This window comes from Ranitomeya imitator, chromosome 6, assembly GCF_032444005.1.
Source record: "Ranitomeya imitator isolate aRanImi1 chromosome 6, aRanImi1.pri, whole genome shotgun sequence".
NCBI classification, from domain to species: Eukaryota; Metazoa; Chordata; class Amphibia; order Anura; family Dendrobatidae; genus Ranitomeya; species Ranitomeya imitator.
The window spans coordinates 44369571-44387863 of record NC_091287.1 but is presented as its reverse complement, the minus strand read 5'-3'; the positions used below and the strand labels follow the sequence as shown (position 1 = coordinate 44387863).

At 48.2% G+C, this 18293-nt stretch overlaps 1 protein-coding gene across 12 annotated transcripts in view; it reads right to left on the bottom strand.

Annotated features, from left to right (window-relative positions):
• Positions 1-18293, bottom strand: part of KIAA1217 (KIAA1217 ortholog) — a 514478-nt gene that overhangs the window by 306061 nt on the left and 190124 nt on the right. The window contains exon 1 of one of the 12 annotated variants that reach the window (XM_069729576.1): positions 9473-9728. The exons of 10 other annotated variants lie outside the window; for them this stretch is intronic. In XM_069729576.1, the coding sequence (XP_069585677.1) occupies positions 9473-9577 (105 nt within the window). In that variant the 5' untranslated portion in view covers positions 9578-9728. Of the gene's footprint in view, positions 1-9472; positions 9729-18293 lie in introns of those variants that run through there. One more of the 12 variants, XM_069729569.1, reaches the window with a different exon arrangement.

Sequence of the window (18293 nt, the reverse complement as noted above, 5' to 3'; positions counted from 1 at the left end):
GAACTGGCTTGTGGCCGGCGGTACAGGCACAGGGCCCCTCATATTACAACGGTGAGTCTGACGTTGGGTGCGCACCACCACCGCCAGAGACACTTTATTGTACTATGAGGGACCCAGTGGCAGTGCCGTCGACCAAAAGCGGCCACACCCACCTCTTCAGACAAACAGCACTCTCAAGGGTCCAAGCGCAAAGTGGCGATAGCACGACCCCGTGTGGGGAGTTTGGCCATTTCGTGAGGTGGAAACATGTCGTATGCTGGACAATCAGGTGAAGAAAATTACGAGATTGGAAAAGTCATTCAGAATAGTCCACAGGCAAGACCTTTTCATAGGAAAGCTAGGTGTCAGCCGGGCAGGGTGGGGCAAAAGATTTTGAAATCCAGTTGTGGTTCATTTTAATGAAGGTTAGATCATCTACATTTTGGGTAGCCAGACGAGTCCTTTTTTCTGTTAGTATTGAACCTGCAGCACTGAATACTCTTTCTGATAGGACACTAGCTGCCGGGCAAGCAAGCTCCTGCAATGCATATTCTGCCAATTCTGGCCAGGTGTCTAATTTGGATGCCCAGTAATCAAATGGGAATGACGGTTGAGGGAGAACGTCGATAAGGGATGAAAAATAGTTTGTAACCATACTGGACAAATGTTGTCTCCTGTCACTTTGAATTGATGCTGCAGTACCTGTCCTGTCTGCGGTCATAGAAAAATCACTCCACAACCTGGTCAGAAAACCCCTCTGGCCAACGCCACTTCTGATTTCTGCCCCTCTAACACCTCTGGTCTGCTGGCCCCTGGAGCTCGTGTGAGAACGATCACGGGCGCTGTGTGCAGGGAATGCCAGAAGCAAACGGTCAACAAGAGTTGATTGTTTTGTTGCTAATATTAGTTCCAAGTTCTCATGTGGCATAATATTTTGCAATTTGCCTTTATAGCGAGGATCAAGGAGGCAGGCCAACCAGTAATCGTCATCGTTCATCATTTTTGTAATGCGTGTGTCCCTTTTGAGGATACGCAAGGCATAATCCGCCATGTGGGCCAAAGTTCCCATTGTCAAATCTGCGGTTGTGCTTGGTTGAGGGGCAGTTGCAGGCAAATCTACGTCACTTGTGTCCCTCAAAAAACCAGAACCCGGCCTTGCCACGCCACCAATTTCCCGTGCCCCCGGGAAAGCTTCCTCATTAAAAATATACTCATCCCCATCATCCTCCTCATCCTCCACCTCCTCTTCGCCCGGTACCTCGTCATGTACACTGCCCTGACCAGACAATCGCTGACTGTCATCAAGGCTTTCCTCTTCCTCTGGTGCAGACGCCTGATCCTTTATGTGCGTCAAACTTTGCATCAGCAGACGCATTAGGGGGATGCTCATGCTTATTATGGCGTTGTCTGCACTAACCAGCCGTGTGCATTCCTCAAAACACTGAAGGACTTGACACATGTCTTGAATCTTCGACCACTGCACACCTGACAACTCCATGTCTGCCATCCTACTGCCTGCCCGTGTATGTGTATCCTCCCACAAAAACATAACAGCCCGCCTCTGTTCGCACAGTCTCTGAAGCATGTGCAGTGTTGAGTTCCACCTTGTTGCAACGTCTATGATTAGGCGATGCTGGGGAAGGTTCAAAGAACGCTGATAGGTCTGCATACGGCTGGAGTGTACAGGCGAACGGCGGATATGTGCGCAAAGTCCACGCACTTTGAGGAGCAGGTCGGATAACCCCGGATAACTTTTCAGGAAGCACTGCACCACCAGGTTTAAGGTGTGAGCCAGGCAAGGAATGTGTTTCAGTTGGGAAAGGGAGATGGCAGCCATGAAATTCCTTCCGTTATCACTCACTACCTTGCCTGCCTCAAGATCTACAGTGCCCAGCCACGACTGCGTTTCTTGCTGCAAGAACTCGGACAGAACTTCCGCGGTGTGTCTATTGTCGCCCAAACACTTCATAGCCAATACAGCCTGCTGACGTATGCCAGTAGCTGCCCCATAATGGGAGACCTGGTGTGCAACAGTGGCAGGTGCGGATGGAGTGTTTGTGCGACTGCGGTCTGTGGACGAGCTCTTGCTTCTGCAGGAGGACGAGGAGGAGGAGGAGGAGGAGGGGGTGCGAACGGCTACAGACAACTGTTTACTAGACCGTGGGCTAGGCAGAACTGTCCCAAACTTGCTGTCCCCTGTGGACCCTGAATCCACCACATTTACCCAGTGTGCCGTGATGGACACGTAACGTCCCTGGCCATGCCTACTGGTCCATGCATCTGTTGTCAGGTGCACCTTTGTGCTCACAGATTGCCTGAGTGCATGGACGATGCGCTCTTTAACATGCTGGTGGAGGGCTGGGATGGCTTTTCTGGAAAAAAAGTGTCGACTGGGTAGCTCGTAGCGTGGTACAGCGTAGTCCATCAGGTCTTTGAAAGCTTCGCTTTCAACTAACCGGTAGGGCATCATCTCTAACGAGATTAGTCTAGCTATGTGGGCGTTCAAACCCTGTGTACGCGGATGCGAGGCTAAGTACTTCCTTTTTCTAACCATAGTCTCATGTAGGGTGAGCTGGACTGGAGAGATGGAGATCGTGGAACTAGCGGGGGTGCCGGTGGACATGGCAGACTGAGAGACGGTGGGAGATGGTATTGTTGCCGCCGGTGCCCTAGATGCAGTGTTTCCTACTACGAAACTGGTGATTCCCTGACCCTGACTGCTTTGGCCTGGCAAAGATACCTGCACAGATACAGCAGGTGGTGCGCTAAATGGTGGTCCTACACTGCCGGAAGGGATGTTGCGTTGATGACTAGCTTCATTGGCCGAGGGTGCAACAACCTTAAGGGACGTTTGGTAGTTAGTCCAAGCTTTCAAATGCATGGTGGTTAAATGTCTATGCATGCAACTAGTATTGAGACTTTTCAGATTCTGACCTCTGCTTAAGGAAGTAGAACATTTTTGACAGATGACTTTGCGCTGATCAATTGGATGTTGTTTAAAAAAATGCCAGACTGCACTCTTTCTAGCATCGGATACCTTTTCAGGCATTGCAGACTGAGCTTTAACCGGATGGCCACGCTGTCCTCCACCAGGTTTTGGCTTTGCCACGCGTTTTGGGCAAGATACGGGCCCGGCAGATGGAACCTGTGGCGATGTTGATGCCTGCTGCGGCCCCTCCTCCTCCTCTGCTTCAGAACTGCTGCCGCCTGCACCCTGTTCCCCCAATGGCTGCCAATCGGGGTCAAGAACTGGGTCATCTAATAACTCTTCTTGTACCTCCTGCGCAACTTCGTCTGTGTCACCGTGTCGTTCGGTGGTATAGCGTTCGTGATGGGGCAACATAGTCTCATCAGGGTCTGATTCTTGATCAGCACCCTGCGAGGGCAATGTTGTGGTCTGAGTCAAAGGACCAGCATAGTAGTCTGGCTGTGGCTGTGCGTCAGTGCACTCCATGTCAGATTCAATTTGTAATGGGCATGGACTGTTAACTGCTTCACTTTCTAAGCCAGGGACGGTATGTGTAAAGAGCTCCATGGAGTAACCCGTTGTGTCGCCTGCTGCATTCTTCTCTGTTGTTGTTTTTGCTGAAGAGGACAAGGAAGTGACTTGTCCCTGACCGTGAACATCCACTAACGACGCGCTGCTTTTACTTTTACCAGTTTCACGAGAGGAGGCAAAAGAGCTAGAGGCTGAGTCAGCAAGATAAGCCAAAACTTGCTCTTGCTGCTCCGGCTTTAAAAGCGGTTTTCCTAATCCCAGAAAAGGGAGCGTTCGAGGCCTTGTGTAGCCGGACGACGAACCTGGCTCCACAGCTCCAGACTTAGGTGCAATATTTTTTTCCCCACGACCACCTGATGCTCCACCACTACCACTACCCTCATTACCAGCTGACAATGAACGCCCCCGGCCACGACCTCTTCCACTAGACTTCCTCATTGTTTTAAAAACGTAACCAAACTAACGTTATTTGTTGCAGTCACACAACTTACACGGTGAGCTATAACTTCAGTATGATTTAGCTACCCCTTTACAGGTTGGTGAGACCACCGCGAAAATCAGGCACAATGTTACACACTCTTTTTTTGGTGGCTGCAAATTAGAGAGATGCCCCACACGCAGGACTGTCACTGAAGCACAAATGTTAATATTAATGTCACACTATTATTTGTTTTTTATTTTTATTTTTTTCAGGAACACTTTAGAAACCCCCCCAAAAAAAAAAAATTGATTTTTGCAGGGAGAATTTAGAAAACAAATGTAACAAACTATATGCTTTCTATGGGCCACTGAGTGAGAGATGACGCACACAGGAATCAGGAGTGGCACACAAGCCCAGAGGCCAATATTTTTCTACCAATGATTGATGGAGTTATTTTCTCTGGTAGATTTTGGAACCCAAATCAAGGAAAAAAAATATAGGCTTTCTATGGACCACAATTGGAGAGAGAGAGAGAGAGAGAGAGAGAGAGATGGCACACCCAGGAGTCAAGACTGGCACACAAGCAGAAAGGCCAATATTAATCTCCCACTGTTTTTTTTTTTTTTTTTTTTTTTTCAGGGAGACTTTAGAAAAAAAAAAAATAAAAAAAATATGATTTTATCAGGAAGAATTTAGAAACCAAATAAAATAAAATTATTTTTTCAGGGAGAATTTAGAAAACAAATAAAACCAAAAATAGGCGTTCTATGGCCCACTGACTGAGAGATGACGCACACAGGAATCAGGAGTGGCACACAAGCCCAGAGGCCAATATTTTTCTACCAATGATTGATGGAGTTATTTTCTCTGGTAGATTTTGGAACCCAAATCAAGGAAAAAAAATATAGGCTTTCTATGGACCACAATTGGAGAGAGAGAGAGAGAGAGAGAGAGAGAGAGAGAGATGGCACACCCAGGAGTCAAGACTGGCACACAAGCAGAAAGGCCAATATTAATCTCCCACTGTTTTTTTTTTTTTTTTTTTTTTTTTCAGGGAGACTTTAGAAAAAAAAATAATAAAAAAAATATGATTTTATCAGGAAGAATTTAGAAACCAAATAAAATAAAATGATTTTTTCAGGGAGAATTTAGAAAACAAATAAAACCAAAAATAGGCGTTCTATGGCCCACTGACTAAGAGAGAGAGAGAGAGATGGAACGCTTAGTACTGGCACACAAGCCCAAAGGGCAATATTAATCTCCCTTTTTTTTTCCAGGGAGAATTTCTAAAACCCCCCCCAAAAAAAAAATAGGCTTTCTATGGCCCACTATTTGTGAGAGAGATGGGACGCTCAGGACTGGCACAGATGGCACACTCAGGACTGGCACAGAAGCCCAGAGGCCAATATTAATCTCCCTTTTTTTCTGGGAGAATTTATAAAACCAAAAAAATATTTAAATAGGCTTTCTATGGCCCACTATTTGTGAGAGAGATGGCACGCTCAGGACTGGCACAGATGGCACGCTCACAACTGGCACACAAGCCCAGAGGCCAATATTAATCTCCCTTTTTTCAGGGAAAATTTATAAAACCAAAAAAAAAATTAAATAGGCTTTCTATGGCCCACTATTTGTGAGAGAGATGGCACGCTCAGGACTGGCACAGATGGCACGCTCACAACTGGCACACAAGCCCAGAGGCCAATATTAATCTCCCTTTTTTCAGGGAAAATTTATAAAACCAAAAAAAAAATTAAATAGGCTTTCTATGGCCCACTATTTGTGAGAGAGATGGGACGCTCAGGACTGGCACAGATGGCACGCTCAGGACTGGCACAGAAGCCCAGAGGCCAATATTAATCTCCCTTTTTTTCTGGGAGAATTTATAAAACCAAAAAAATATTTAAATAGGCTTTCTATGGCCCACTATTTGTGAGAGAGATGGCACGCTCAGGACTGGCACAGATGGCACGCTCACAACTGGCACACAAGCCCAGAGGCCAATATTAATCTCCCTTTTTTCAGGGAAAATTTATAAAACCAAAAAAAAATTTAAATAGGCTTTCTATGGCCCACTATTTGTGAGAGAGATGGCACGCTCAGGACTGGCACAGATGGCACGCTCACAACTGGCACACAAGCCCAGAGGCCAATATTAATCTCCCTTTTTTCAGGGAAAATTTATAAAACCAAAAAAAAAATTAAATAGGCTTTCTATGGCCCACTATTTGTGAGAGAGATGGGACGCTCAGGACTGGCACAGATGGCACGCTCAGGACTGGCACAGAAGCCCAGAGGCCAATATTAATCTCCCTTTTTTTCTGGGAGAATTTATAAAACCAAAAAAATATTTAAATAGGCTTTCTATGGCCCACTATTTGTGAGAGAGATGGCACGCTCAGGACTGGCACAGATGGCACGCTCACAACTGGCACACAAGCCCAGAGGCCAATATTAATCTCCCTTTTTTCAGGGAAAATTTATAAAACCAAAAAAAAAATTAAATAGGCTTTCTATGGCCCACTATTTGTGAGAGAGATGGCACGCTCAGGACTGGCACAGATGGCACGCTCACAACTGGCACACAAGCCCAGAGGCCAATATTAATCTCCCTTTTTTCAGGGAAAATTTATAAAACCAAAAAAAAAATTAAATAGGCTTTCTATGGCCCACTATTTGTGAGAGAGATGGGACGCTCAGGACTGGCACAGATGGCACGCTCAGGACTGGCACAGAAGCCCAGAGGCCAATATTAATCTCCCTTTTTTTCAGGGAGAATTTATAAAACCCAAAAAAAAATAAAATAGGCTTTCTATGGCCCACTATTTGTGAGAGAGATGGCACACTCAGGACTGGCACACAAGCCCAAAGGCCAATATTAATCTCCCACTGTATTTTTATCAGGGAGAATTTATACACCCCACAAAAAAAAATACAGAAAAATGAAAAGGCTTTCTATGGCCCACTATGTGAGAGAGATGGCACACACAGGGATGGCACTCTAGCAGAAATGCCAAATTGCCAATCTTAATCTCCCACCAAAAAAAAAAAAAAAAAAAAAACAGGGAGTGTCCAACAATTACTATCTCCCTGCAGTAATCTCAGCCAGGTATGGCAGGCAGCAATAAGGAGTGGACTGATGCACAAATGAAATAAAAAGTGTGGACAAACAAAAAAGATAGCTGTGCAGAAAGGAAGGAACAAGAGGATTTGTGCTTTGAAAAAAGCAGTTGGTTTGCACAGTGGCGTACACACAGCAATGCAGCTATCAGGGAGCCTTCTAGGGCAGCCCAATGAGCTACAGCGCTGAGGGGAAAAAAAAAAAAAAAAAACTTCCACTGTCCCTGCACACCGAGGGTGGTGTTGGACAGTGCAAATCGCTGCAGCACAAGCGGTTTGGTGGTTAATGGACCCTGCCTAACGCTATCCCTGCTTCTGACAAAGCGGCAGCAACCTCTCCCTAAGCTCAGATCAGCAGCAGTAAGATGGCGGTCGGCGGGAACGCCTCTTTATAGCCCCTGTGACGTCGCAGACAGCAAGCCAATCACTGCAATGCCCTTCTCTAAGATGGTGGGGACCAGGACCTATGTCATCACGCTGCCCACACTCTGCGTTTACCTTCATTGGCTGAGAAATGGCGCTTTTCGCGTCATTGAAACGCGACTTTGGCGCGAAAGTCGCGTACCGCATGGCCGACCCCGCACAGGGGTCGGATCGGGTTTCATGAAACCCCGACTTAGCCAAAAGTCGGCGACTTTTGAAAATGTTCGACCCGTTTCGCTCAACCCTACTGCAGACAATAACAGTCACAAGGATCAGCATCAGAGACTCCACCCTGGACCCGGGGAGGATGAGTAAAGCTCAATATGTTTCTGTGGTTTTTTTCTACTAGTAACAACAGAGCTTATAGGAAAAACTGTTCTGAAAGGGGACAACCCCTTTAATGATAACGTCTGACTGCAAGCTTTTTCCATTAAAGGCAAATTTCAGTCATATTAAATGAAAGCACATGAGTAGGATGTGCTAGACCCCGACTAGTGCATGATGCCTGGGGTGGGTCCCCATGGTTCTGTCCACCGCTGTATCTCCTCCTATACACTGATCAGTGCTGTGCAGGTCCTGAAACTCTACTGTGTGACTGGTGGACGTCCCCGGCATACAGCCCCCCACACATCTGAAAAGCAGAGAAACCCCTTTTATCCCTTTTTTTTTTTTTTTTTTGCAGCCTTAAAAACAATAGCGGGAAACAAACTGGAGCTTCCAACTAGAAACAGCTTTACAACTTAGCCATATGAAAAGTGATGAATATGAAGCAGAGCTGAACGTGTCACTTATCTCCGCACTGTTTGTTCCTTATCTTTACTGAGAGCGTTATCACAAAATTTCAAAGTAGATCTTCCTGTAAATCCACAGATAACACCTTGTGACCGAACTGTGCTACATCTGACAAACTCCGCTCTGCTACATCAGACAAACTCTGCTCTGCTACATCTGACAAATTCCGCTCTGCTACACCGGACAAACTCCGCTCTGCTACATCAGACAAACTCTGCTCTGCTACATCTGACAAATTCCGCTCTGCTACATCTGACAAACTCCGCTCTGCTACACCTGACAAACTCTGATCTCTACATCTGACAAACTCCGCTCTGCTACATCAGACAAACTCAAGTCTGCTACATCTGACAAACTCTGTTCTGCTACATCTGACAAATTCCACTCTGCTACACCTGACAAACTCTGATCTGCTACATCTAACTCTGCTCTGCTACATCTGACAAACTCCGCTCTGCTACATCTGACAAACTCCGCTCTGCTACATCTGACAAACTCAATTCTGCTATATCTGACAAACTCCGATCTGCTACATCTGACAAACTCCGCTCTGCTTCATCTGACACAAATTCCACTCTGCTACATCTGACAAATTCCAGTCTGCTACACCTGACAAACTCTGATCTCCTAGTCCTACATCAGACAAACTCTGCTCTGCTACATCTGACAAACTCCACCCTGCTACATCTGACAAACTCCGCTCTGCTACATCTGACAAACTCAATTCTGCTACATCTGACAAATTCCACTCTGCTACATCTGACAAATTCCACTCTGCTACACCTGACAAACTCTGATCTCCTACATCAGACAAACTCTGCTCTGCTACATCTGACAAACTCCGCTCTGCTACATCTGACAAACTCCGCTCTGCTACATCTGACAAACTCAATTCTGCTACACCTGACAAACTCCGATCTGCTACATCTGACAAACTCCGCTCTGCTACATCTGACAATCTCAATTCTGCTACAACTGACAAACTCCGATCTGCTACATCTGACACAAATTCCACTCTGCTACATCTGACAAACTCCGCTCTGCTACATCTGACACAAATTCCACTCTGCTACATCTGACAAGCTCCGCTCTGCTACATCTGACAAGCTCCGCTCTGCTACATCTGACAAACTCCGCTCTGCTACATCTGTAGAATATTTGCTATCTGTACACGGTAGTTTCTGCTGTGGGATAAGTGTCAGATCTATTATTACAGGTCACACCGGAGTATCCTCTACCTTCCTGATTCCGGATTGGTGCCTGGATCCGGTGCAGCACAGCGATACGAATCTTTTCTCGCCTCGGCTCTTCTTGTCGGATTGTCCGTCTTTCTCCATCTCCATTCGCCCTCAGCTCCGGCTTGTGATCGCGGCCATGGAGCGTCTCGTCAGCAGTCGTCTCGTGCAGTCGTCTCGTGCAGTCGTCTTGTGTGAACATGTCCAGTTGCCGGATATTAGAGCGCGGTCTTCTTGTCAATGTCTCATTATTACACGGGAGACGCACAGAATAGGAGAAGGTGGAGTTATAAAGAGTGTAAATGTCTAAATCACCAAATCACCACTGCCCAAAAATAAGAAGCTCAGATGATCCTCTTAGGAATCCAGATCACAGAGGACAGAAGAATATCCCGTGCTCTTCGCTTCTCACCGCCGGCGCTGAATAAATCCTACTATAGGTAGAGATGACTAATAGAAGAGCGCAGCTGAGGGGCACAGAAAGCTGAGGGGCACAGAAAGCTAAGGGGCACAGAAAGCTGAGGGGCGCAGGAAGCTGAGGGGACCAGAAAGCTGAGGGGTGCAGGAAGCTGAGGGGCACAGAAAGCTGAGGGGCTCAGAAAGCTGAGGGGTGCAGGAAGCTGAGGGGCCCAGAAAGCTGAGGGGTGCAGGAAGCTGAGGGGCACAGAAAGCTGAGGGGCTCAGAAAGCTGAGGGGTGCAGGAAGCTGAGGGGCCCAGAAAGCTGAGGGGCTCAGAAAGCTGAGGGGCCCAGAAAGCTGAGGGGCTCAGAAAGCTGAGGGGCCCAGAAAGCTGAGGGGCGCAGAAAGCTGAGGGGCTCAGAAAGCTGAAAGGCTCAAAAAGCTGAGGGGACCAGAAAGCTGAGGGGCTCAGAAAGCTGAGGGGCACAGGAAGCTGAGGGGCACAGAAAGCTGAGGGGCGCAGGAAGCTGAGGGGCGCAGAAAGCTGAGGGGCTCAGAAAGCTGAGGGGCGCAGAAAGCTGAGGGGCTCAGAAAGCTGAGGGGCCCAGAAAACTGAGGGGCACAGAAAGCTGAAAGGCTCAGAAAGCTGAGGGGACCAGAAAGCTGAGGGGCTCAGAAAGCTGAGGGGCCCAGAAAGCTGAGGGGCGCAGAAAGCTGAGGGGCTCAGAAAGCTGAGGGGCCCAGAAAGCTGAGGGGCGCAGAAAGCTGAGGGGCTCAGAAAGCTGAGGGGCGCAGAAAGCTGAGGGGCACAGAAAGCTGAGGGGCCCAGAAAGCTGAGGGGCCCAGGAAGCTGAGGAGCGCAGAAAGCTGAGGGGCCCAGAAAGCTGAAAGGCACAGAAAGCTGAGAGGCCCAGAAAGCTGAGGGGCCCAGAAAGCTGAGGGGCTCAGAAAGCTGAGGGGCACAGAAAGCTGAAAGGCTCAGAAAGCTGAGGGGCCTAGAAAGCTGAAAGGCTCAGAAAGCTGAGGGGCCCAGAAAGCTGAGGGGCCCAGAAAGCTGAGGGGCCCAGAAAGCTGAGGGGCTCAGAAAGCTGAGGGGCACAGAAAGCTGAAAGACCCAGAAAGCTGAGGGGCCCAGAAAGCTGAAAGGCTCAGAAAGCTGAGGGGCCCAGAAAGCTGAAAGGCACAGAAAGCTGAGGGGCCCAGAAAGCGGTGGGGCACAGAAAGCTGAAAGGCTCAGAAAGCTGAGGGGCCCAGAAAGCTGAGGGGCCCAGAAAGCTGAGGGGCCCAGAAAGCTGAGGGGCTCAGAAAGCTGAGTGGCCCAGAAAGCTGAGGGGCTCAGAAAGCTGAGGGGCACAGAAAGCTGAAAGGCTCAGAAAGCTGAGGGGCCCAGAAAGCTGAAAGGCTCAGAAAGCTGAGGGGCCCAGAAAGCTGAGGGGCCCAGAAAGCTGAGGGGCCCAGAAAGCTGAGGGGCGCAGAAAGCTGAGGGGCGCAGGAAGCTGAGGGGCACAGAAAGCTGAGGGGCACAGGAAGCTGAGGGGAGCAGAAAGCTGAGGGGCGCAGAAAGCTGAGGGGCACGGGAAGCTGAGGGGCACAGAAAGCTGAGGGGCACAGGAAGCTGAGGGGCACAGAAAGCTGAGGGGCGCAGAAAGCTGAGGGGCGCAGAAAGCTGAGGGGCGCAGGAAGCTGAGGGGCGCAGAAAGCTGAGGGGCACAGGAAGCTGAGGGGCACAGAAAGCTGAGGGGCACAGAAAGCTGAGGGGCACGGGAAGCTGAGGGGCCCAGAAAGCTGAGGGGCACAGAAAGCTGAAAGGCTCAGAAAGCTGAGGGGCCCAGAAAACTGAAAGGCCCAGAAAGCTGAGGGGCCCAGAAAGCTGAGGGGCCCAGAAAGCTGAGTGGCCCAGAAAGCTGAGGGGCTCAGAAAGCTGAGGGGCCCAGAAAGCTGAAAGGCTCAGAAAGCTGAGGGGCCCAGAAAGCTGAGGGGCACAGAAAGCTGAGGGGCCCAGAAAGCTGAGGGGCGCAGAAAGCTGAGGGGCGCAGAAAGCTGAGGGGCACAGAAAGCTGAGGGGCACAGGAAGCTGAGGGGCACAGAAAGCTGAGGGGCACGGGAAGCTGAGGGGCCCAGAAAGCTGAGGGGCCCAGAAAGCTGAGGGGCGCAGAAAGCTGAGGGGCGCAGAAAGTTGAGGGGCGTAGGAAGCTGAGGGGCGCAGAAAGCTGAGGGGCACAGGAAGCTGAGGGGCACAGAAAGCTGAGGGGCACAGAAAGCTGGGGAGCACAGGAAGCTGGGGAGCACAGAAAGCTGAGGAGCACAGGAAGCTGAGGGGCACAGAAAGCTGAGGGGCACAGGAAGCTGAGGGGCACAGAAAGCTGAGGGGCACAGAAAGCTGAGGGGCACAGGAAGCTGAGGGGCACAGGAAGCTGAGGGGCACAGAAAGCTGAGAGGCACAGAAAGCTGGGGAGCACAGGAAGCTGAGGAGCACAGAAAGCTGAGGAGCACAGAAAGCTGAGGGGCACAGGAAGCTGAGGGGCGCAGAAAGCTGAGGGGCGCAGGAAGCTGAGGGGCGCAGGAAGCTGAGGGGCACAGGAAGCTGAGGGGCACAGGAAGCTGAGGGGCACAGAAAGCTGAGGGGCGCAGAAAGCTGAGGGGCGCAGGAAGCTGAGGGGCGCAGAAAGCTGAGGGGCGCAGGAAGCTGAGGGGCGCAGAAAGCTGAGGGGCGCAGGAAGCTGAGGGGCACAGGAAGCTGAGGGGCACAGAAAGCTGAGGAGCACAGAAAGCTGAGGGGCGCAGGAAGCTGAGGGGCGCAGGAAGCTGAGGGGCACAGAAAGCTGAGGGGCACAGGAAGCTGAGGGGCACAGGAAGCTGAGGGGCGCAGAAAGCTGAGGGGCGCAGAAAGTTGAGGGGCGCAGGAAGCTGAGGGGCGCAGAAAGCTGAGGGGCCCAGAAAGCTGAGGGGCGCAGAAAGCTGAGGGGCGCAGAAAGTTGAGGGGCGTAGGAAGCTGAGGGGCCCAGAAAGCTGAGGGGCCCAGAAAGCTAAGGGGCGCAGAAAGCTGAGGGGCGCAGAAAGTTGAGGGGCGTAGGAAGCTGAGGGGCGCAGAAAGCTGAGGGGCACAGGAAGCTGAGGGGCACAGAAAGCTGAGGGGCACAGAAAGCTGGGGAGCACAGGAAGCTGAGGAGCACAGAAAGCTGAGGAGCACAGGAAGCTGAGGGGCACAGAAAGCTGAGGGGCACAGGAAGCTGAGGGGCACAGAAAGCTGAGGGGCACAGAAAGCTGAGGGGCACAGGAAGCTGAGGGGCACAGGAAGCTGAGGGGCACAGAAAGCTGAGAGGCACAGGAAGCTGGGGAGCACAGGAAGCTGAGGAGCACAGAAAGCTGAGGAGCACAGAAAGCTGAGGGGCACAGGAAGCTGAGGGGCGCAGAAAGCTGAGGGGCGCAGGAAGCTGAGGGGCGCAGGAAGCTGAGGGGCACAGGAAGCTGAGGGGCACAGAAAGCTGAGGGGCACAGAAAGCTGAGGGGCGCAGGAAGCTGAGGGGCGCAGAAAGCTGAGGGGCGCAGGAAGCTGAGGGGCGCAGAAAGCTGAGGGGCGCAGGAAGCTGAGGGGCACAGGAAGCTGAGGGGCACAGAAAGCTGAGGAGCACAGAAAGCTGAGGGGCGCAGGAAGCTGAGGGGCGCAGGAAGCTGAGGGGCACAGAAAGCTGAGGGGCACAGGAAGCTGAGGGGCACAGGAAGCTCAGCGCCACCGCGCAGCCTTTCATGTCACTTTGCCTCCTTTCTATATTATACTCAGTAATTCAAGACAAACTAGTTAACTCCTTCGAAATCTAAAGTTTCAGCCGGCGAGGATCCAGCACTGACCTGATTCGCATTTCACGGGTTTCCAACGTGATGTCCAACAACAAAAACAGCAACAACAACAGACATAAAAAACGCAAATAGATTGCGAATGACCTGTTTAGCTGTTTGTTAAAAATTGGGGCCATCCTCCCTCGGTGGCCGCAACCTCTCTAGCCCCCTTATCTTCATACAGAGGTCTCCTTACTTAACTTTCCTTATTGATTGGCATATCCCATAATGATTGGCGAGAAATGGCAAGTTTAAAAAATATATATTGTGTGATACTCTGTTGGGAGAGGGTTATGCTATAAGTATCTATATATCTTTACCCAGGCCTTCTAAAGTGATCTGTAGCCTGTTGCGGGTTTTACATTGTAGAGCTGATGAAGTCACCTTTACCTTCCAGTAGAGGACCACTAACTGAGGCCGATTTATGCCCATTAATGATCATGATCAACTATATACCAGCTGATCAGCGATTGTTTAAAGAGGATGTATAGGACTTTAACACTGATGGCCTTTCCTTAGGATCAGTGGAAGGGGTGACAACCGATACCCCCGTCGATCAGATGTTCCTGGTGTCAGCATTGGTTGAAACTGCTCAGGTATGGAGCGGCACAGCTCCACCAACTGTATAGTGGCCGTGGTCAGGTACTGCACATCAATCGCCTATTCAAATCAATAAAGAGTGGAAGTGCAGTACCCAGCCGCGCCACTATTCCATGGATGGAGCTGTGCAGCTCCATAACTGTCGACACTGGGGAAAGCGGTGCGACACCTGGCCGATCAGACATTGATGACCTATCCTAAGAATAGGCCATCGGTGGTGTTATAGTCCCGGACAACCCCTTTAATGGTCCATTCATAAAGTCAAGCACAAACTGTATAAGAACATAATAATTATTCGGTCCCCATGCAACGTGCATATTGTTATCAGCACATCCCCAGTTTACACGGAGGATAGGCCATCAATATTAAAGTCTCAGACATCCCCTTTAATGGAAAGTAATATATGGCAACCATGGAGAGGACAGATACTAGGGATTATATCCCCTGCACTGCTCTGTTTGGCAGATTAGCATTGGATGAGTAACAACTTGGATAAATCAGAAGACAAAACAATAAGGACAGAAAAGTAGCGCCCTGACTCCCTGACGTCGTATTTATTTCCTCTCTCTGTGGAACTGGATGTGCAGATTTCAAATCTCCAAAAAGGTTAACTTTTGTTACAGATTTGCATTGCGGATATCATCAAATGTGAAATAAGCAGAAAATCTGCATCAAAATCCGCAACAGATTTTTGTAGATTTTGCTGAGGATTTTTTTTCCCCACAGATCCACATCAGTTTGTATGTGTCAACATAACCTTACGCTGACTTTGCTGTATAAATCAGAGTCCTGAAACAGCATGTTCTGGTCATGTGAGGCTGCCCTGGATTATTCTACCGCCTGGCACAGGGAGTGCCCTGCACTTTCTTTCTATTATGTAAATGAGAAGTCACATTTTGCCCGGTAAAACCTGTCCGACCTGCGCTCTTGTGAGGACACTGCCAGAGGCTGTAATATAGAGCAGGCTGAAACTTTATCTGCGGTGCTAAACACTACAGTAGCTCTGTATTCTGCGATACTTTCATCCATTGCTATTAATAATCATCAGTGATTTCTTCACAATTTAATAGAATAATCAACAATCATGAAAAAACGGCATAAAACATTGCAAAAATCCAATCGGGTTTATCAAGCGTAATTAAACTTTTAACTAATACAGATATAATCTATGCAAATTCATGACATTACTTGTGCTGATTCTCACTGCCTGTATTATACTTCAGAGCTGCATTCACAGTTCTGCTTGCCATCATTAGTAAAGACAGCTTTTTTTATGCTTTTTTTACGCAAATATTCAGTTGCTTTTTACAGTACCAGCAAAGCCTATGAGACTTCAGAAATCTCACGCACACACATTGTCTTTCTTTTGTCCTCAGCAGTTTGTGCTTTGCATGTTTTTTTGGACATAGAGCGTGTCACTTTGTTACTTCTTTCATGTTTTTTCACAGATTGACATGAGTGGGTGGGGAAAAAATGCTGAAAATCTGCAACAAAAACGCAGGTGTCAGGTTTTTTTGCGTTTTTTTTTTTTTGTGGCAAAACCTGATTCTGTACAATAGGACTTTTTTTCAACACTTATCTGTATCAGCATGCACAAGATACAAATCTAGCATGCCAAAAACACAAAAAAATGCACAAAAACTGCAGCAAAAAAAGCAAGGAAAATCTGCTTTATTTCTGCAGCTTCTTTCCTGCCAAGAGATCAAGTTTTGCTGCAGAAAAAAATATTTAAAAAAACGCCTAGTGTGAACTTAGCCTTAATATTAATAAATTATGGATTTTCTACAGATTACGCTCCTCCACTGCACATCTATCCGTGACAATAATCTGAGTGTCAGCTTCAGATTTTGGCCATTTTTGATGGATTCTGTACATTTTCGATTAACGTAAGTCATTTAGTATCTCAGATGTATCATTCCGAATCCTTAGCTTTTGACTCAATAGACTCAAAGATTTGTAGAGCAAGATAACCTGATTTTTAAAAAATCCACAATTTTGTAATACTCTGTGAAGAATTGTTTATGCTGTGTATGTCTGTATGAGGCCGTCCTTTAGTTGTGATGTGATATGCAGCGCCTGGGTTTTGCTAGTAACTAAACATGTATTATTAATACTTTATTATTATCAGCATGGAAAGGTAGGAAACTTTTTAAATCACTTAATTAAGGAATTTGTCTTCATTCCTGTGAAAAAAAATTGCATGCAAGTGTCTTCCAAGCCCCGGATTGACTGCCTTCATCTGCATGGATATCAGAGTGTACACATTTGGAGTAAAGAAGATGGCAGTGAAAGGGTCAGCATCTCATTAAGGGTTCATTCACACATCCAATTTTTCCACGTACAAGAAAAATGGACCAATTGTCTGATCAGTGTGTGGTCCAAGCATGGCCTGAGTGTTGCCTGAGTGTGGTCCATAGCATGGTCCGAGTGTGGTCCAAGTATGGCCCGAGTGTTGCCCAAGTGTGGTCCAAGCATGGTCCGAGTGTGGTTCAAGCATGGCCCGAGTGTAGTCCAAGCATGGTCCGAGTGTGGCCCAAGCATGGCCCAAGTGTTGCCCGAGTATGGTCCAAGCAAAGCCCGAGTGTTGCCCAAGTGTGGTCCAAGCATGGTCCGAGTGTGGTCCGAGCATGGCCCAAGTGTGGTCCAAGCATGGTCCGAGTGTGGCCCAAGCATGGCTCGAGTGTTGCCCGAGTGTGGTCCAAGCATGGCCCGAGTATTGCCCAAGTGTGACCCAAGTGTGGTCCAAGCATGGTCCGAGTATGGTCCAAGCATGGCCCGAGTGTGACCCGAGTGTGGTCCATGCATGTCCCAAGTGTGGTCAAAGCATGGTCCGAGTGTGGTCCAACCATGGCCCGAGTGTTGCCCGAGTGTGACCCGAGTGTGGTACAAGCATGTGCCGAGTGTGGTCCAAGCGTGGTCCAAGTGTTGCCCAATTGTGGTCCAAGCATGGTCCGAGTGTGGTCCAAGTGTGGGCCATTTTTCTTGCATGGAGACATAAATTAAAAAAGAGTTTCTCCACCTTCTCCATTCTAATAGTCTGTAAAAATCGGACCGCATTTGGATGTCACCTGAGCGTCGTCGATTTTTTTTTCATGGACCCATTGACTTGCATATCCGATTTTGAAAGTCGGACATGTCTCGACAGTTTTCTGCAGATCACTCGGTCAGCAGAAAATAACGGACATGTGAACTCTCACAGGTACGATTTTCACAGATGGCACTCGTACGAATGAGCCCTAACTCTGGGGATATGGCTTCTGCAGGAGAATGTTCCGATGGGCACAACCTTCAGAGGAGGATACCGGTGCTGACCCATCACTGCCATCATCTGTACTCTAAAGGAGTACATGATATCAATGTAGCAAAATGCAGGTGAATCAATTGGGAAATGCCGGGGTTTGGAAGTCACCAACATTCTAATTTTTTTTACAGAAATTAAGAGTTATCTCCTAAAAAAATATTTGCAAAATTTCCTAACTTTTCATGCAGGACAAAATTACTAAAAAGTTAATTTAAAGTTTTGTTATTCTAACAAAATTCATTAAAGGTTAAGGAAGCACACATGTCCTCAAGATTCCCTTAACCATGAGGATATTTACATAAATAAAGCAAAGTGATACTAAAAGAAGACAAAGTAACATAATAAAATAATATACAAATGTATCAGAGCCAAGAACTTCTCCTGGGCTGGAAACATAGACTGTGGCTCTGGTAGAGCCTATTCCACAGGTGTCTTTTCGTTATAAACGTTAAGTGAGAAATGTATTTATGGAAAGGACCAGATATTTCTTCTTTCACTTAAATTCTCTGCTCACATAAAATCAATGGAACATAAAATGTAAATAATTAAAGGCATAGTTTACAGAAATTACAGCATGACAGGAAGCTTTTCGGGCTCCGCTGACGACTCCATCTGTAATTACTTCTCAAACGGTGTTATTGTGCAATTACTAAATTGATTCTACCGGTGGCTGTTCATTAGTAGAGA